The following is a 21,577-nucleotide window of genomic DNA, read 5'->3' as shown; positions in this document are numbered from 1 at the left end:
TTAAGTGGCTCTTATGAGGTCTAAGGAGTAGGGCAGGAGTGGTCACAGCACGTTAACCTCTAATCCTGCCCTTTTCATGGGGTAGGAATGCTGTCTGCAGGGGGGAGTTGGGGATATGGAGGGTCACACTTCTTTCTTCTCTAATTTTCTTCCTTGGACTACTTGTTTTGAAATCAAAGTGCAGTGCAATTATTGGCTGGCCAATGGTGCCTCTTTCTCTCGCTCTCTCTTTTCCCTTTCTCTGTCACACACATTCTCTCTTTCCTCCTCCTCTGTCTTTCATTACACCTGCTCACTGCTTGTTCGGGTCTATGTCATTGTTCTGGTGTGTCTGAATCCTCAACACCTTTAGTAGTCTGGATGGGGTTGTTCTAACTGGGACCTTTTGATCAGTCACTCTCACCCAATGGTATCTCTTCATCCCGGATTCTGTGTGCTGTCCTGGACTCAATGACTGGCTCAAACAGTGCTTGGATAAACATACACACACACATGAGCACATTCGCGCACACACACACAGATGTGCACACACAAACGCATGTACACACACAGATGCTCACTCACACACACCAACACAAATAGTCACTCACTTGCACACACACACACACACACACACACACACCAAAGATCACTCTCTCCCTCCCAAATGAGTGTGAAAGTAAGACGTGTAACTGACTCGTTAAATATTCATTTGTTTTTGACAGAAGTGGGGGAAAAAGGAGACAAGACAAATTGCCTGGAGCTAGTGCTTTGTGCATGAATCGTTAAAATATGCCAGAAATCAGAAAAACAAACAACTACAATAAAGCCCATATTTCACGTGCCGCCCTTGGGTGACAGATGCATCTCTCACTCTGTGGCCGTCAGAGAGGGACCGCCCCCCTCCCTCTCTCCTCTCATTCCTCTCTCGGGTTAAGCAGTCTGATTGACATGGCATTACACCCGGGACTGGCCAGACCCTGTTTAAAGATGCACACTCACTCACACACACCTTTCACTTTTCTCACACACACACCTTTCACTTTTCTCACACACACACCTTTCACTTTTCTCACAGACACACCATACACCTTTCACTTCACACGTACACACTCTTCCCACATGAATGAAGACACTCCTGAGAACATTATCTATCACACCAGTCAGACCTCACCCCCCGAAAACATCTTTCTCCGTCTCGTCTCGCTCAACTCACTATCTGCTTACTTCCCTGGTTCTTCGTCCATTCCCTATTCTCTTCATACTTTGTGTTGTTTTCATTTCTTCGACTGTGCATCGGAGGCTCCTGTTTGTCTAGATTTGGTCTGGGCGTGCTATTGGATGTCCATGCAGCCGGATGTGTTGCGGGGGCACGCAGTGTGCGTGTGCTTGCATGCATATTGCATCCAGCGAGAAACTGATAAATCAATAACAACACGGAACATTATTGGCCTACAGCTGAACTAATCGTCGTTTCACTCGAAGCTCCCTTCAACACAGTCTTTATTGCTCGACAGCAGTGGCGGTTCTAACGGCAATAGATTCATCTGGGAGGGTGGTTTTGATCTATTTGGTCGTATAACTCTTAATACGAAGTGTTAATGGGAGGTGATTTAGCCCAAATTGCCGCCGCCTGCTGCAGTATGCATATGGAGAGAAATAAGATAAATAGATTTAATTATGCCCTGTGGGAATAATGAGAGACGAGAGACTCCGTTTTAATTATTGAAGGGGGGCGTAGCTTTCTGCTGCCAGGAAGGAGCTGTGATTAGCTTCTCACGCTGTCAATCGGGGGAAGAAGAAGGTAGAGAGGGGTATAGTGAGGAAGTGTGTGCAGGGTGGCTGAGTTCTGTGTGCTTGTCTGTGTTTCCGAATGGAAGAAAAAAAAACACAAATGAGAGTGATATGACCCCCTGCTTTTAGAAGGAGCGTTTTTAATTCTTTCTCAACATACTTGTACACTTCGAGCTTCTTAACTGTCTTCTGCGTGATGTACACTACTGCAGTATTCCAGTGTTCTGTACCAGAAAACACCAAAGAGCCCCTGTTACATCACACCTCTTTATGTTGTTTCTAATTGAACTCATCCCTACTTGTCTCTCTGGCTTCCAAAACTTCCAACTCCACCGAGGTACCGGTAGAAAATACACACAGCAATCTAATTACTGTGATAACATTTATAGGCTGTGAGATGAAGTGTTCTCTCCATCTCTCTCGCCGCCTCTGGAAGCCTCACTGTTCTCTCTATTTCTAAGCTCCAGCCGTGCCACACTTTCATGGGAGCTTTGGCTTATCCCTCCCCCTCTCTCTCTTTCTTTCTCATTTTCTCTCTCTCCCTCATTCTCTCGTTCATTCTCCATTTGCTCCCTTTCTCTCTCTCTCTCTCTCTCTGTCTTCTCTCTCTCTTCTGTCTCCTATCTCTCGCTCTCTCTCTCTCGTTGTCGTTCTCGCTCTTTCTCTCCCAGCTTGTTATTTTGGTACTCAAAGGCAGATGCATATTTTGCAAGGCATTATCCCCGCTTCTTTATGGGTGATCAACTCCTCATCCTCTGGAATGTGTAGGACTGGGTATATCATCATATGTGTATTTCTGTCTCTCTCTTTGTGTGTGTGTGTGTGTGTGTGTGTGTGTGTGTGTGTGTGTGTGTGTGCTTCAGCTGGCCTAAGAGGTCAGGCCTACCCACCTGGAACAATGTCTGTGTGTGTGCGTGCATGAAACTGGAAGTGTGCGTGTGTCCGCAGTGTGTGTACACATGCTTGCATGCGTATTGCATATGTAACACCAGACGCACTGCGGGCACATCTCAGCTGTTAGCCTCAATCAATTCCATCATAGATGACAATTCCATCATCAATGAACTCCCCTGACAGACAGACTGTAAAACTGTCTCCTGACACCATCACTCTTGCCGACTGAATGGCTGTTTAGCTAGTCGTTAGCGCTTCACCGGTAACCAGTTTCCCACTGGCCCCATCCAACAGTGCTGATGGAAGCCTATTTATTTACCACTCCCTGCTCTCTGCTTGTTGTCACACGGTAAAAAAATAAAACCAGCTTCATTTCCTGAGCTGCCAACCACGGATGATAATGGAGGAAATGAGTCTAGCACACATACTGGTAAATAGGCTACAGTATGTTTCCTTACTCTGTCTATTTCCTTCCCCCTCCCTTGTACCTCTGTCTCTGTCTCTTTTTCTCCCTCTTTTTTTTCCCTCCCTCCCTCCCTCCCTCCCTCCCTCCCCAGGGAGCCTATTCCACAGGTCGCAGGGCAATTACATCACCCAGGCTGTCTGTGATCTCACTGTGTTTTGAACCTCATTAGAAAGACACAATCCTTTTCTTTTTCTCTTCCCTCCCCCCCCTTCTCTCACCCACTTCCTCAGAATGTCATGTAATGAGCATCGAGAAGCTTCTGGAAGAGGTGATTAAGATGATGAGGCAAGGCGCCTTCCAAAAAAGCTGATTTTCACTGGGACTCAACCGGACAGTCTTTTGTCTTGTCATACTTGGACATTTTGGGGATAATGGTTCTAGTTTCTTCATTTCCTCTCACAAGAGGGTGTCACTGTCGTAGACCCAAGAGCCATTCTGGTGATTCTGGTACACCGGCAGAGGCAGACTAATGATGAGAGCGCTCTGCTACTAATGGTTCCGTTTGGCCCCTTGTGACAGTAGGATCACATTAAAACGCGACACCAATGACCCAGTAACCCAGAGCATCCATCTTACACCATTATGAGAAGGTAATGCAGCCAGTGCTATGATGTAGGTGTTGTGTGTTTTTAAATGAGATCTCCCACTCTTTGTGCGGCTGTGTGTGGCTCCCAGTGAGCTTTCCCACACAGAGTGGCATCTCGGCATCAAACGAGAACAGGAAACGACAATGAGAAATGACATTCGTATTTCTGAACGAACACGATTGCTAAGGACAAAGTTACACAGCGAGATTGTTCGGCGCTGGATTCTGTCTCCGCTCGGTGCGTTTTTGTTGACGTCGTCTTAAAGCAAATCAGACTTAAAGTCTGACTACCAATTCAGATCTCCACACCACCTGATTGTCTTGGGAAAAGAAATGCTGAGGGAAGGGTAGAGGGAGAGATTAGCGAAATGAAGGAGTGAAAAATGATGATGGAGGGGAAGTGGGTTTGTACCTTCCCCACGGCAGGTACATACACTGAGTGTACAAAACATCAGGAACATGCTCTCTCCTTGACCAGGTGAATCCAGGTGAAACTATGATCCCTTATTGATGCTACTTAAATCCACTTCAATCAGTCTAGATGAAGGGTAGGAGAAGAAGAAAGAAGGATTTTTAGGCTTTGATGCACAGATTGTGTATGTGTGCCATTCAGAGGGGGAATCGACGATTCAAAAGATTTACGTGTCTTTGAACAGGGTACGGTAGTAGGTGCCAGGCACACCGGTTTGATTGTGTCAAGAACCGCAATGCGGCTGGATAGGCTTGGGCGGTATACTGTATACCGGGGTGTTTGGGAAAGGACACGGGATGGTTTTCAATACCATCAAAAAAATACATTTTAAATTAGTACCTGCCGTCAACTTGTGCACCTGCCACATCATTTTACATTATGAAGCCGTAGTTCCTCAGAACAGTTCCGCCAGTTACGTGTTTGTATGCAATTCACTACTAAATGTTTGCCATCAGATATTTTATAATGGCTTTCTGCAATCCGTTTTTCTCCCATTTGCTCCATGTACCCATGCTGCTCTTCCTTTCAGGAAATAATGAATCACAGGTGTTCATTTGCACAATTTCTCTTGTTAACTTAAGCTTGAAAAGGTCTACACATTCAGTAGCTACTAGCTGTGCTTGTATAATTTTATGAGCTGGATTTGCCTGTTTGCAATTGCTTTGTTCGTTTTCTCTCATTAGCATTTAGCTAACAGCGTCGATATGTAATTTCGCTATTAGATTTTTCACATTTTGTTAGCATTCTGGTAATAGAATCCCAAAAGGCTTTTCTTGTGATTTTAGTGCCCCCTTGTGTGCTATGCCAGTAATACCGTAAAACCTGGAATTAGAGAAGGATGGTAATGATGGTATGAAAATCTGCAGTTTCCCGTGTGATATGAAACGCTCGACAGTTTCCCGTGTGTGTCAAGAATGGTCCACCAGCCAAAGGCCACCCAGCCAACTCACCACAACTGTGGGAAGCATTGGAGTCGACATGGGCAAGAATCCCTGTCGGACGCAATCGACACCTTGCAGAGTTCATGCCCAGACGAATTGAGGCTGTTCTGAAGGGAAAAGGGGGCGGGTCTAAATATTAGAAAGTGGTTCTTAATGTTTTGTACACTCAGCGTCTATCTAATTGTGAGTCTCTCTCTCTCTCTCTCTCTCTCTCTCTCTCTCTCTCTCTCTCTCTCTCTCTCTCTCTCTCTCTCTCTCTCTCTCTCTCTCTCTCTCTCTCTCTCTCTCTCTCTCTCTCTCACAGACAGTAGAAGTGAGAGATGCTCTAATTTATGTACACATAATGATCAGGCCAGCTGTCGGCCTCCATCACACACGCACTACTGTGTGAAAGAGAGGGACGAGCTCACTTCTCTCATGGAGGGCCAGACTGCCAGTGGCATTGAAGTGTCTGTGAAATAGATACTACTGCCAGCACCATGCTAAGAATGGGCAATCATTTCACCCATTCATAGTACTGTTCTTCTGACAGTGATTCGGTGTCTGCAGGTTGTACGGGAAGCAATGATAGGCTATTTGGGCTTGAAGAAGTGTTTGAAGAAGTGTTATCAAGCATCTTAGAGTAGTTTGCTGATCGAGGATCAGGTCCTCCCTGTCTATAATTTTAAAAGGCCAAGTTGACGCTTGAAAAATATGGCTTAGGACTAACCCATGCACCTGGGTCAGGTGCAAAAGTGAAAAGGCTAAAATACTGTTACATTCTGTGATAAATTCCCCTCCAATCTGGCGATCCAGCAGCAGTGCAGTGACCCTCGGCTGATTTGAGTGTGTCCTCTGTCTTCCATCAGGGTTGCCATTCACACCATGTCCCCCTCGGGGCTGTAATGAGAAGAGCCAGTGACAAGAATTAAGAAAGGCCCCCTGTCCCTAATGAGCTGAACACAGACATCAGATTGGACTCGGCAGGGAGCTGACTCGCACGCACAGGCACACACCAAACACCGCAGTCGCGTTCAGCATAAGCAAAAGTCGCCGATAGAAATGTCATGAATAGAGCTGATTGCGATCCCTTCTTCTCTACGTCAAAGAGGCGTGTTCGTTTTTACATATATTTCTAGAAACGTCATGATTTCTTATTTGATATTGTCACAGAGGTGTTGTTTGTGTGTTTCCATCTGGATGTTTTCTGCGGCCCCCATCGGAAAGGGTTGTGGCAGATTTGTCCCCAGGCCATGCCCCTGGTAACATAAGACCAGACATACTCTACCTGACAGAACACCCATTGTGTAATAAAGATATGTGAATTCATCCATGGATTTGTATGTCTTGCTTGCCTGTGAAGGCCATTGGGGGAATAGTTAGTGGATCAGAGAACCGTGTTTTGGTTGAGTGTCCCTTCGGAAGCTTGAGAGACGACATGTGATTCAACTCCATGACTGGAGGGCAAAAACACTTTCGGGCCCGTAACCACAGTGTGCTGTCGAGGATCAGTTTTGCCTTTGCGTCCAAATGATTGGAGGGGAGATTTGTTTCTAGATCAGCACTCCCACTGATGTTTTGTGAATACAAGTCCTGGTTTGCAACATGTAAAGTGGTTGGTCCCATGTTTCATGAGCTGAATTAAAAGATACCATAAATGTTCCATATGCACAAAAAGCGTATTTCTCTAATGTTATTTCTCTCAAATGCACAAATTTGTTTACATCCTGTTCTTGAGCATTTTTCCTTTGCCAAGAAAATCCATCCACCTGACCAGGTGTGGCATATCAGGAAGCTGATTAAACAGCTTGATCATTATACAGGTGCACAATGTGCAGTTTTGTCACACAACACAAGGAGTATCTGAGGAGTATTTGTGTCTGTAATAAAGCTATTTTGTGGGGGGAAACTATTTCTGATTGGCTGGGCCTGGCTCCCAAGTGAGTGGGCGGCACTGCCCAGTCATGTGAAATCCATAGATTAGGGCATATTTACCATGTTGCATTTTATATTTTTGTTCAGTATATGTGAGAAAATAACATTTTAGGGCTCAGATAGATGCTGACTCTGGGTCCATTTTGCGTTTTCCCCGCTAATGGTTAAAGTTAGGATAGGGGGATGGGAAACTGATCCTAGATCTGTACCGAGGGGAAACTTCACCCCGAGCTACACGCACTCACCTCTGTCTGTCAGCATGTCGTATCACTTCAGAATACCAATTTGTAAGTCGCTCTGGATAAGAGCGTCTGCTAAATGACTTAAATGTAAATGTAAATGTAATACATACTGTATATTAATACCAGTTAATCATCATCTCAACCACATTTCCAACTCACACCCACTGCATTAACCCACTCTAGCAAATGATCACACTGCATTATCACCAACCTTAAACCATTATACCAGAGGAAAAGGCGCTAATAAACATGTGGGAGTGAGTTTGGTTCGTATGTGTGTAATAGTGTTTGTGTGAGCGATGGGCAGTGTTTCTCTGCTGTGAATTGCTAACGTGTGTGTGTGTGTGTGTGTGTGTGTGTGTGTACGCTAGTGCATGTGTGTGGTCGTCATGGTATCTGTGTGTGCACATACGTACAGTACCAGTCAAAGGTTTGGACACACCTACTCATTCCTTTGTTTTTCTTTATTTTTTACTACTTTCCACATTGTAGGGTAATAGGGAAGACATCAAAACTATGAATTAACACAAATGGAATCATGTAGTAACCAAAAAAGTGTTAAACACTTTATATTATATTTTATATTTGAGATTCTTTGAAGTAGCCACCCTTTGCCACCCTTTGCCTTTGACAGCTTTGCACAGTCTTGGCATTCTCTAAACGAGCTTCATGAGGTAGTCACCTAGAATGCATTTCAATTAACAGGTGTGCCCTGTTAAGTCAATTTGTGGAATTTCTTTCCTCCTTAATGCGTTTGAGCCAGTCAGTTGTGACAAGGTAGGGGTGGTACACAGAAGTCCATATTAGGTTAAGAACAGCTCAAATAAGCAAAGAGAAACAACATCAAGGTCAGTCAATCTGGAAAATTTCAATTACCATCAAGCGCTATGATGAAACTGGCTCTCATGATGACCGCCACAGGCAAGGAAGACCCAGAGTTACCTCTGCTGCAGAGGATAAGTTCATTAGAGTTAATGGCACCTCAGATTGCAGCCCAAATAAATGCTTCACAGAGTTCAAGTAACAGACACATCTCAACATCAACTGTTCAGAGGAGACTGCGTAATTAGGTCGAAGTGCTGCAAAGAAACCACTACTAAAGGACACCAATAATAAGAAGTGACTTGCTTGGGCCAAGAAACACGAGTAATGGACATTTAGACTGGTGGAAATCTGTCCGTTGGTCTGGAGTCCAAATTTGAGATCTTTTGTTTCAACTGCCGTGTCTTTGTGAGACACAGAGTTTGTAAACGGATGATCTCTGCATGTGTGGTTCCCACCGTGAAGCATGGAGGAGGAGGTGTTGATGGTATGGGGGTGCTTTGCTGGTGACACTGTCAGTGATTTAATTAGAATTCAAGGCACACTTAACCAGCATGGCTACCACAACATTCTGCGGCGATACGCCATCCCATCTGGTTTGCGCTTAGTGGGACTATCATTTGTTTTTCAACAGGACAATGACCCAACACACCTCCAGGCTGTGTAAGGGCTATTTGACCAAGAAGGGAGTGATGGAGGGCTGCATCAGATGACCTGGCCTCCACAATCACCTGACCTCAACCCAATTGAGATGGTTTGGGATGAGTTGGACTGCGGAGTGAAGGAAAAGCAGCCAACAAGTGCTCAGCGTATGTGAGAACTCCTTCAAGACTGTTGGAAAAGAATTCCAGGTAAAGCTGGTTGATAGGATGTCAAGAGTGTGCAAAGCTATCAAGGCAATTGTTTATTTAACCTCTATCTAACTAGGCAAGTCAGTTAATAACAAATTCTTATTACCAATGACGACCTACCCTGGCCAAACCCGGATGAAGCTGGGACAAATTGTGCACCTCCCTATGGGACTCCCAATCACGCCCGGATATAATACAGCCTGGATTCGGACCAGGGACTGCAGTGACGCCTCTTGCATTGAGATGCAGTGCCTTGCTGTGCCACTCGGGAGCAGCAAGGCAAATGGTGGCTACTTTGAAGAAACTCAAACAAAACAAAATAGATTTTATATTTAACTATTTGTGGGGTTACTACATGATTCCATATGTGTTATTTCATAGTTTTGATGTCTTCACTATTATTCTACAATGTAGAAAATAGTACAAATAAAGAAAAACCCTTGAATGAGATGATGTGTCCAAACTTTTGACTGGTGTACTGTATTTGTGTGTGTGTGTGTGTGTGTGTGTACAGGGTCTATGTGTGTAATCGATGCTGTGCCGTGTCCTGCTGTGTGGAAGTGTGAACACATGTTTGGCTGCGGTGTGAACTGTATTCTGCTGTTTGGTTCCAAACATGAAGCCTCGGGTCCACTCCTTCTCTCACCTCTTGTCGTCTCTCCACTGCTATGTGGCCTGCTGCTCAACTAGTTCCTTTCATAATCTCTGCAGCCTCTATTGTCACTTTACGAACTGCCACAATGTTTTGAATCCCAAATTAAACAACATCTTACAATTCTTTTCACTTTGTCTCTCCCTTTCTTTCTTTCTCTCTCAATCCCCCCAGGTTTGGCAAGAAAAAGGAGGAGAAGAGCAAGGTGGAGGTGAAGGCTGCCAAGCAGAAGTTGGAGGCTCTGAGCGAGGAGGAGCTGAACAAGATTGAGGAGGGAGTGAGGTGAGCTCACACTGTTTGCCCTGTTATCTGTGTGTAGACACCACGCTATCACATATATACAATGTATGCCGTTTTTTTGTCCAATCCCATCAAGTTAATGTGAGTTTGATTCAGACAGTGAGTGACGGTATCTATCCCCTCTTATATAACCGACAGACACGAGCTCCGATACATGGAGGTGCGGGACGGCCACGTGACCCCCGACCCCCTGCCACCCGACTTAGAGGACGATGACCATGACCCCAACTACGCCCGTATCAACACCTTTCGGGAGCCCCCCAAGGGCCCTTCGCCCTCCTACCTCAGCCGCACCCCTTCTCCTCAGCGAGCCCTCGGGGGACCACCCCCCGGCGGACCCTCACACAGCCGCCAGCCCTCGGCAGAAGACTTAGAGGGGCTCTATGCCAAGGTTAACAAGCAGAGAGCCCCGCCCTCAACTTCCACGTCACAGCTTCAGCCCCCTCCGAGCGACAGGTGAGTTGATCCAAAAAAACAAGAAATCACTCCTTCACAGTGCACTCCAATGTATGGCCTAGGGTTGCTGTAGTGGGTCATACTGTCACTATGGGCTCAGTGGGATTGGGCAAGCATGGGGGGATATTTTGTTATCTTTGTTGCCTTCAAAGATCCATTTAAAAACATAAATATCCATGATAGATTTTGTATTTATGTTAAAAGTTCTGTTTTTATTGAATTATTTCACTTGTTTTTCTATACAAAATTTTGTATAATAAAAAATAAAAATAAAACGTATTTATATAAGAATTCAGACCCTTTGCTATGAGACTCGAAATTGAGCTCAGGTGCATCCTGTTTCCATTCATCATCCTTGAGATTTTTCTACAACTTAATTGTATTCCACCTGTGGTAAATTCAATTGATTGGACATGATTTGGAAAGGCACACACCTGTCTATATAAGGTCCCACAGTTGACAGTGCATGTCAGAGCAAAAACCAAGCCACGAGGTTTAAGAAATTGTCTGTAGAGCTCTGAGACAGGATTGTGTCGCAGATCTGGGGAAGGGTACCCAAAAATTCCCCAAGAACACAGTGGCCTATTCTAGATGGAAGAAGTTTGGATCCACCAAGACTCTTCCTAGAGCCGGCCAAACTGAGCAATCGGGGGAGAAGAGCCTTGGTGAGGGAGGTGAACAAGAACCCGATGGTCATGCTGACAGAGCTCCAGAGTTCCTCTGTGGAGATGGGAGAACCTTCCAGAAAGACAGCCATCTCCGCATCACTCCACCAATCAGGCCTTTATGGTAGAGTGGCCAGACGAAAGCCACTTGTCAGTAAAGGGCACTTGGAGTTTTCCAAAAGGCACCTAAATGACTCTCAGACCATGAGAAACAAGATTGAACTCTTTGACCTGAATGCCAAGCGTCTGGAGGAAACCTGGCACCATCCCTACGGTAAAGCATGGTGGTGGCAGAATCATGCTGGGGGATGTTTTTCAGCGGCCGGGACTGGGAGACTAGTCAGGATTGAGGGAAAGATGAACGGAGCAAAGTACAAAGAGATCCTTGATGAAAACCTCAGACTAGGGCGAAGGTTCACTTTCCAATAGGACAACGACCCTAAGCACACAGCCAAAACAATACAGGAGTGGCTTCCGGACAAGTCTCTGAATGTCCTTTAGTGGCCCAGCCAGAGCCTTGACTTGAACCCGATTGAACATCTCTAGAGAGACCTGAAAATAGCTGTGCAGAGACGCTCCCCATCTAACTTGACAGAGCTTGAGAGGATATGCAGAGGAGAATGGGAGAAACTCCCCAAATACAGGTGTGACAAGCTTGTAGCGTCATACCCAAGAAGACTTGAGGCTGTAATTGCTGCCAAATATTCTTCAACAAAGTACTGATTAAAGTGTCTGAATACTTATGTAAATGTGTGATTTCATGTATTTTTTTTAGTTTTGCTTACATTTCTAAAAACCTGTTTTTGCATTATTGTGTATAGATTGATGAAGAAAAAAAACAATTTAATCCATTTTAGAATAAGTCTGTAACGTAAGAAAATGTGGAAAAACTTGAGGAGTCTGAATATTTTCCGAATGCGCTGTATCGCTAACAACCCAACACACAGCCGTGAATGCATCATTTATGAGAATACTGTGGCCATTTCTCAGCTATGAGGGTTTAGGGGTCCGCAGACCCTCACGCTTTGCCCGAAGCAAACATTTAAAGTACGCTGTTTAGAATCATTAAGTAGGTGGTGTCATTTTAAAAGGAGAGAGAGGTAACAAAGTCTACACCAGGAAAAAATGTCAAAGCCGGTTCTCTTTGCTACCACACGACAAGCAGTACCAGTGCACCAAGTCTGTAACCAACAGGACCCTGAACAGCCTCTACCCCCAAGCCATACAACTGCTAAACAAGACTGCTACATAGCTAATCAAATGGCTATCCGGACTACCTGCATTGGCCCTTATTTGCACTAACTCTCTTGTGCTGACTCTGAACACACATTCGACCCTACCCACACACTCACACATACTTACACTGAAACCCCAACAGACACACACATACACTACATACGCCCACACATAGAATGCACACACATGCATACTGACACCACACGTTCACACTCACCACATATGCTGCTGCTACTGTCTATTATCTACCGTGTTGCCTAGTCACTTTACACCTACCTATATGTGCATAGCTACTTCAAATAACTCATATCCCTGCACATCAACTCTGTGCTGGTGCTCCCTTTATATAGCCATCTTGTTTTATACTCCTTATTGTCATTCATAATTCACTGTGTTTCTTCCTCATGTCATTATTATTATTATTATCATTTTTTAGTTTTTTTGTTATCTTAACTCTGCATTGTTGGGAAAGGACCCCTAAGTAAGCATTTCACTGTTAGTCTACACCGGTTTACGAGGAATATGACGAATAACGTTTGATTTAATTTGAAAGTTTGAGGGAGGTTGCGATAGAGGGAAGGGAGCGAGAGGGAAGGGAAAGGAACAGATTGACTGCTGTGAAGGGAACGAGTCGGACAGAGAGCGGGGGGGGCAAAAGGGGAGGATAATTAGCCACAGTCTAGCAGCTTGACAGACCAGTGAGGCTCCTCCCCTCTCGTCTAACTGGCCACTTAATTCTTTCTATTTCTCCGCCTTGCTGTCTCTTCGTCTCTCCCTCTCCTCTCCCTGCTTGACTACAGCAGCATAATTTGAACACTCCATATTCTACTGACATTTGTAATGGATGACTAATTCGAGCTAGCAACAGCGTGACATGATCAATTTAGTCTGGTTGGAATTGACTGTATGATAGTTTAGTTACGCCACATAGTCCTGGGTTCCAACCACACACACACACACACACACACACACAAGTTTACAGACTTACAACACACATCTGCTTGCGAAACGCACCCATTCATTGATTCATTCATGCATATGGACACACAGCTTTGCCCGACACACACTCAAACCCGCTCAGTGGTTTTTTTCAGCGAAGCCTTTTTGTAACCTAGCAACACTCCAGTCTAGAATCCAATGCCGCTTTTAGAGGACCAATTTGGATAGGGGAGAATTATATTATATTGTGGCTTCATTTGTGTGTGTGTGTGTGCATACAGACCTACGTGTGTGTTTGATGTGCACATGCTCAGTAGTGGTAGTCCTCCTCCCCCCTCACCTGTCAGAGAGGAGAAAGTTGACTCTGGAGTGTCTACATCATTTAGTGCTGGAAATGTTTTCATTAGGACTTCGATGGCAGGTGTGTCCATGGATGGGCGTCACATTTGATTACAGCGACACTAGAGGCTGACCTGTGGAGAGAAAAAACTTACCTACGCTTGTCAAATATTATTAGAGAATAGGTCAGCCAGTCTCTCCACAGACCAGGGAAAGGAATGAAGGAAGGAAGGAAGGAAGGGAGGGAGGAAGGAAGGAAGGAAGGAAGGGAGGAAAGAGGGAACAAAGAAAATAGTCACCTGAGGAGATTCTTATCAAGCCTTGTTGCTTATGTATTGTATTTCAATGTTGTTAAATAAAAAATATGAACGTCAGAATACAAAGTATCTGGCCATAATTCTAGACACTAGTCCATCTGCAACCCATAAGGACAGTATGCACTCGTGGGGTCAGTTGGAAAGTGTGGGTTGGAGTTCTCCAGAACTATGCTGACCGAATCGTTGTACACACGCACCATTGCCCTCTCAGCCACCATAATTGCAACGTTCCTCAGCGGATGATCAACACAGCACCATTTCCGTTTCCTTAAATATTCCTTCGTCCTGTCCTCTCTTTGATGTGGCCAGTCAGAGACAGTCCCGGCCAAGTCTCCCTAATTAGTCCTCCTGAGGTTGGACGTATACACACACAGCTTTGACAAACATCCCTGAGACCAAAGGGAATGGAAGGTTCTGAAAGTTCTGGCTCCCCCAACCCTCCCCCCTGGAAAAGAGGGAAAATGGATATCTTTACCCTTTACTGAACTTTCCACTGGCGCTCTGGTCTCCCTGGTGTCTGGCTGGCAAACAAGAGGAGAAATTAGCTTCTGATGACAACCTGGTCCGAGGCTCCAATAGACATACACGAATGGACTTACACACACACACACACACACACAGACAAAGAAACACACGTGCCTGCATAGACATGGTGCAGGTGGGTGGACCTGACCTCAAAGGCCCGCTGAATCACCAGTTCTGTATCCAAAATAGCTTCTCAGTAATCTTAGTATTTCTGCTTTCTGCCTAAAGTGTATGCTTAATGGAGGAGATATAACCTCACACATTATTCTGAAATGTTTGTATTCTCTTAAACAGTTGAACTAAGTACAGAACCCTCTGCCCAGTTCCCACTAGGGTTAAATATCATCCCAGGAAAATGTTCCATCCCGAGAATAAATCACTTTTATTCTCTCCCAGGTTTCTCCCAGGTTTTTCCCGCCAAATCCGGAACTATCCTTCAAAAGCATTATAAAGCATATAATTATGCCTATGTCCGGATTTGATTAGAGCCTGATGCTACCTGAGCCTGATGAGCCATACATGAAATAAATGGCATGAGCCCTACATTAAAGACATTTAAATGAGGCCAAGCCCAAATGATTGTGCCGTTACCCAATGCATATATGATATAGGCTACTGCACATTACGCACAGCAGAAAAACATGAAAGCCCATAGATGAGGCTAGCTATATGCTCTCTTGGGTAAACATGTTTTTTTTTCTTATCTCCAGTAGTCTATATATAGGGTGATTATATTGTATCACTCTAGAACAGGATGATCTATTGTGGGTGCAGTCTGAATGAAGTTGATGGAGGGCGAACGACTTCGAGAGAGTGCTCCCGCGTTCCCCGACGTTCAAGCGACAGGCTGTTTTAAAACTCTGCAGCTGCAATATGTTTTTTTATATATATCATCTTTACGATAGTGACCCCCGAAAGCCAGATAAAGATGGGTAAATCAGACACGCCCTCCATCTTTATATTACCGCATAGACTATGCTGCAGAAAAAAGCAGGCCTACTTGTCACAAAAAAAATACATTTACCATGGTGAGATGAAAGGTCTACGCATTGTGAACTGCACTCAATACTGAGATGGTGCTGTCTGTCCCCACCCTGAGCGTTTGATTATCATGCAGAGAAGAGAAGAGAAGAGAAGAGAAGAGAAGAGAAGAGAAGAGAAGAGAAGAGAAGAGAAGAGAAGAGAAGAGAAGAGAAGAGAAGAGAAGAGAAGCACCGAACCAATATTTAGACAAGGCATATAATTGAACAGTTCCATTTCACACCATGTGTTCATATAAATAATTCATTTCAATTTACCGGGGTTATTTATCCTGGGAAAAGGGAGTAGTTTTGGGCGGCATATCTCGGTAGCCGGGGTTCCCGCCATTCAACCATAGTGCCCACTACCTTCTCTCTCTCTCTCTCTCTCTCTCCCTTGATACTTCAAAGTACTTTCAGTAGCAGTTCCTATAGGTGCACTGAATTGTTGAGAATTGAAAACTGGTCAAGGTGTGGAGAAATGCTCAATGCAAGAGCAATATTTTTAAGTGTTTTATTAAACAAAAATGTGCACAAGGACACCAAAACTATACTTCTGGAAAGGTTTGTAATAATCTTGCACCCTCAATATGGTGGACACTCGAGTGGCGCAGCGGGCTAAGGCACTGCATCCCAGTGCAAGAGGCATTACTACACTCCCTGGTTCGAATCCAGGGTATATCATATCCGGCTGTGATTGGGAGTCCCATAGGGCGGCGCAAAATTGTCTCAGCATCGTCCTGGTTTGGTCGGGGTAGGCCGTCATTGTAAATACTTGCCTAGTTAAATAAAGGTTCAAAGAAAATGTAAACTACACGGAGGGCCTAGTGTCTGCAGGTTTTCTCTCCACCCTTGTAGTTGATTGATAAATTAAGATCACTCATTAGTAAGGAACTCCCCTCAACTGTTTGTCTAGGTCTTCATTGAAAGGAATAATCAAAAACCCGCAGACACTCGGCCCTCCGTGGAGTGAGGTTGACACCCCTGCTTAAATACTCTTCCTTATCTGTTCGTTGATTCATCCTTCCGTGCCGAGATCCAAAACATTACATGAAGGCTGAGACCTTGGGGTTGAATAGGCTATTCATTTGAAACTTCTTAATCACTTAAGGATACCCATGGCCGATTTTTATGGCTCACGGGCCCAGATACCAATTACTAAGACTTGCTTTACGGTAACCTCTGACCTTAGAGAGGGTACCTAGAGACAAAATGCCAATAGGGAATAATCATCAAACTAGGGTTCTTATTAACAGAATGAATGGGGAGTCATTTAGTAGGGACGGGCAGAACCTTCACATGGGCTGTGTCTAAAATGCCACCACCCTATTCCCTAAAAGAAGTGCACTACAAAGTGCAGGGCTACTCAACCCTCTTCCTGGAGAGCTACCCTCCTGTAGGTTTTTGCCTATCCCCAGTTGCAACTAACATGAGCTTATCAACCAGTTAATTGTTAGACTTTTTTAATTGTTAGGTGTGCTAGATTAGGTTGGAGCAAAAACCTACAGGAGGGTAGCTCTCCATGTACAGTCTGCTGCCTCAGTTTGTATGATGGCAATTTGCATATACTCCAGAATGTTATGAAGAGGGATCAGATGAATTGCAAAGTCCCTCTTTGCCATGCAAATTAACTGAATCCCCCCCAAAAACTATTCCACTGCATTTCAGCCCTGCCACAAAAGGACCAGCTGACATCATGTCAGTGATTTTCTCGTTAACACAGGTGTCTAGGACAAGGCTGGAGATCACTCTGTCATGCTGATTGAGTTGGAATAACAGACTGGAAGCTTCAAAAGGAGGGTGGTGCTTGGAATCATTGTTCTTCCTCTGTCAAACATGGTTACCTGCAAGGAAACACGTGCCGTCATCATTTCTTTGCACAAAAAGGGCTTCACAGGCAAGGATATTGCTGCCAGTAAGATTGCACCTAAATCAACCATTTATTGGCTCATCAAGAACTTCAAGGAGAGCGGTTCAATTGTTGTGAAGAAGGCTTCAGGGCGCCCAAGAAAGTCCAGCAAGCGCCAGGTACCGTCTCCTAAAGTTGATTCAGCTGCGGGATCGGGGACCACCAGTACAGAGCTTGCTAAGGAATGGCAGCAGGCAGGTGTGAATGCATCTACACGCACAGTGAAGCGAAGACTTTTGGAGGAAGACTTGGTGTCAGGAAGGGCAGCAAAGAAGCCACTTCTCTCCAGGAAAAACATCAGGGACAGACTGATATTGTGCAAAAGGTACAGGGATTGGACTGCTGAGGACCTGGGTAAAGTCATTTTCTCTGAAATCCCCTTTCCAATTGTTTGGGGCATCCGGAAAAAAGCTTGTCCGGAGAAGACAAGGTGAGCGCTACCATCAGTCCTGTGTCATGCCAACAGTAAAGCATCCTGATACGATTCATTTGTGGGGTTGCTTCTCAGCCAAGGCAGTGGGCTCACTCACAATTATGCCTAAGAACACAGCCATGAATAAAGAATGGTACCAACACATCCTCCGAGAGCAACTTCTCCCAACCATCCAGGAACAGTTTGGTGACGAACAATGCCTTTTCCAGCATGATGGAGCACCTTGCCATAAGGCAAAAGTGATAACTAAGTGGCTAGGGGAACAAAACATTGATATTTTGGGTCCATGGCCAGGAAACTCCCCAGACCTTAATCCCATTGAGAACTTGTGGTCAATCCTCAGGAGGCGGGTGGACAAACAAAAACCCACAAATTCTGACAAACTCCAAGCATTGATTATGCAAGAATGGGCTGCCATGAGTCAGGATGTGGCCCAGAAGTTAATTGACAGCATGCCAGGGCGGATTGCAGAGGTCTTGAAAAAGAAGGGTCAACACTGCAAATATTGACTCTTTGCATCAACTTCATGTAATTGTCAATAAAAGCCTTTGACACTTATGAAATGCTTGTAATTATACTTCAGTATTCCATAGTAACATCTGACAAAAATATCTAAAGACACTGAAGCAGCATACTTTGTGGGAGTTAATATTTGTGTCAATCTCAAAACTTTTGGCCACGACTGTACAGGGTTGGGCAGCCCTGCACTTTGTAGTGCACTACTTTTAGGGCATAGGATGTCATTTTGCACGCATCCATGATCTCTCCTCTGAGGAAGAATGTCATGACTTGCTGCCCTGCAGTTTCAGCACAAGACCTAATGGTATTTATTTATTTCTGCAACACTGATATCTGGAGGGTCTCCGATGAGCCGGGGAACATCATTATAATAATTTTTTCATTACGAGAGACGACATGCACGCTCAATCAAGATGGCAGCCCTAACGACGGATCGAGGACCGCATCAATGGGTTTTTGAAAATGGGTTCTTTCTCTGCTCTGAATGTCCCTGCTCAGCTGCTGTAGCTACTGGGGTGTGTGTGTGTGTGTGGGGGGGGGATTGCTAAAACATTTTTTTTAAACATCCCCACTTTAAACAGTGAAGTCCTCAATTTCAAAACAAACAGCATCAACGATGCTACGTGATGAACGAGGGTCTGTCTTCACCTGTTCCTTTCGGGCCGAGTCCTAATTTGGACCTTCTTGTAAATTGCTCATTTAAAGCAATGGAAGAATTAGGCGAGAAATACATTTGTGCCCAAATTTCAAGTTGCTATTGCGCCCCGAGTGGTGGTAGCTGCAGGGTATTGTGTTTGTGTGTTTGTCTATGTGTCCGTTTGATTGTGTGGCAGGTGAGGGACTGCAGCTCTGTTCCTCTGTGTGTCAGGCTGGGCTGGGTTGTGTAGAGATAGAGCGAGAGAGAGAGAGACTGCATACAAATCGATGTCTGCCTCAGTCTGTCCCCATTGACTGACGGTAGGATGATTTAGAACAACACATTCACATCCTCTTGTCAGCGCACCACCAGAGCACCAGCCAGGCCTGCTAATTAAGGCCATGGTCTTTAATGGAACTTTTAGCATGTATGCCTGTGCTGGTTCCCCTCTAATGAAGCTCTCACTCCTGCCCAAGAATCAATACCTGCCGTGGGTCACATCATTAGTATGAGTGGGAGAGGTTGGGAGTCTAGTTAGTTTGTGCATTATGTGGGTGTGTATGCATCAATTAATATGTTTGTGTGTGTGGGTTACCGAACTTGGTAAGTTCTTTCTCTCGCTCTTCCTCGCTGTCTCTCATCTTATCGGTCTGTGGTCTCTTTCCGTGTAATACACAGTATATGTATATGGTTCCTGTGTTATGGTTGATGTGTCAGCCTGTGATTTTATTGGAACTCTTTCTCTTTTATTTCTCTCTTTCTCTCAGTGAGCGTGTCCAGAAGCTCAGGAGAGAGCTCCAGCAGGCCCGTGCTGCGCCCGCTTACGAGGAGCTAGAGGTCATCCGCCGCAGAGCCCTCGACCACGACCCACCACGAGTGAGTGTGAGCGTGTGCACGCGCATGTGTGCTCTCAGGCACATGATGCATCTGTGCGCATGCTTGAATGCATGAGTGCGTGCATGTGTACATGAATGTGTGTGTGTCCTCACTTGGAGACCTCGGGCTCGCCTCCCGCTGTGCCTACGCAGATCACAGCGACGAGATGAACCACCACAAGTGGTTTACATGCATCTTCTCAACAGAACATGGAGATTAACTCCATGATAATCCATACTTCAAGTCTCTGTCCACTGCCTAGAGACACCAAGTGTCTTTCTCTGGCTGATTCACAAATGGCACCCTATTCCCTATAAAGTGCACTACTTTTGACCAGAGCCTGAGCTAGGGTGCCATTTGGGACAAGCACACTCTGACTCTGAGAGAATGGAGATCCTAAACAGACTATTTACTGAGTGTACAAAACGTCTCTATCCATGACATAGACAGACCTGGTGCATCCAGGTGAAAGCTGGATTTTGAGGCCCACAAGCCTCAAAAGACTCACCTGTAGGTAACCCGGTACCAGCTTTTTTTAAATAAAATGAATGGAAGCATACACTGAGTAAACAAAACATTAAGAACACCTGCTCTTTTTATTAGACTGACCAGGTGAATCCAGGTGAAAGCTATGATCCCTTATTGATGTCAACTGTTAAATCCTCCTCAATCAGTGTAGGTGAAGGGGAGGGTGTGGCTGGTATGTGTTAAAGACAGGTTTAAGCCTCGAGGCAATTGAGACATAGATTGTGTATTTGTTTCAATTCAGAGGGTGAATGGGCAAAACAAAAGATTTCAGTGCCTTTGAACAGGGTATGGTAGTAGGTGCCAGGCGCACCGATTTGAGGGTGTGAAGAACAGCAACGATGCTTGGTTTTTATACCCTCAACCGTTTCTCCTGTGTATCAAGAATGAACCACTACCCAAAGGACATCCAGCCAACTTGACACAAATGTGGGAAGCTTTGAAGTCAGCTTGGACCCGCATCCCTGTGGAACAATTTCGACACATTGTAGAGTCCATGCCCTGAAGAATTGAGGCTGTTCTGAGTGCAAAAGGGGGTTCCTAATGTTTTGTACACTCAGTGTGGATCATAATATGGATCATTCCATAGGATATCACCAGGCAGTATTATCATATGGGGATGTGATGGTGTACTTATTAATTTCCCTCTGTGCGTATGGTAACTAAGGATGATTTTGCAGCAGGCAATTGTAATAAAGCTGTGGGTGTTTATGTTTGTGTGCAGGCGTTGGCATGTTTTGCTCCCAATTGTGGAGCCGAGCCACAGACGATCCATGTTGTCTTAAAGCCTGGCCGGGTTTATTTGGAGCTCTTTCTTGTTAGCATGAAGTATTCTACAGTGGCAGCGCCCTCTTTCTCTCTCCGTTTCTCTCTCTTTAAGTAAATAAACATTAAGGTGGTGACATTTTCATATGATCTTTTTTAGCACTACTGCTCAACCTAAACAAACATGCTCTCTTTCACTCTCCTCTCTCTCACTCTCCTCTCTCTCTCTCTCCCTCTCTCTTTCTCTCTCTCTCACTTCTGGTTGCGTGTGTGGAACCGTCTTCTAAAGCATCCTTCTGATCCCCGGTTCTGTTTTGATCCATCGAAGAGCATTATTCACACGCTGAAACAGCCTAACGACGCCTCTTGGAATCGGTTGTTGTGTGTTCCTTCGAAATGCCCTTATTCAAACGTGTAGACGATTAGGAAGCAGTGATTGGGGAGGCAACTCGCCATCTGATTGTTAGTTGCAGTAGAAAACAAATGCAGCATCAACAGCACAGC

General features: G+C 45.0%; 1 protein-coding gene across 1 annotated transcript in view; it reads left to right on the top strand.

Moving 5' to 3' along the window:
- Window positions 1–21,577, top strand: part of pard3ba (par-3 family cell polarity regulator beta a) — a 170,336-nt gene that overhangs the window by 122,458 nt on the left and 26,301 nt on the right. Inside the window, exons 19-21 of the mRNA XM_029668294.2 lie at window positions 9,788–9,895; window positions 10,052–10,369; window positions 19,675–19,783. Coding sequence (XP_029524154.2) covers window positions 9,788–9,895; window positions 10,052–10,369; window positions 19,675–19,783 — 535 coding nt within the window. The remainder of the gene's footprint in view (window positions 1–9,787; window positions 9,896–10,051; window positions 10,370–19,674; window positions 19,784–21,577) is intronic.

The sequence above is a fragment of the Oncorhynchus nerka genome, linkage group LG2, assembly GCF_034236695.1.
Source record: "Oncorhynchus nerka isolate Pitt River linkage group LG2, Oner_Uvic_2.0, whole genome shotgun sequence".
Classification (NCBI taxonomy): Eukaryota; Metazoa; Chordata; class Actinopteri; order Salmoniformes; family Salmonidae; genus Oncorhynchus; species Oncorhynchus nerka.
Note: the sequence above shows the minus strand (reverse complement) of the source record. Positions and strands in the feature narration are given on the sequence as shown.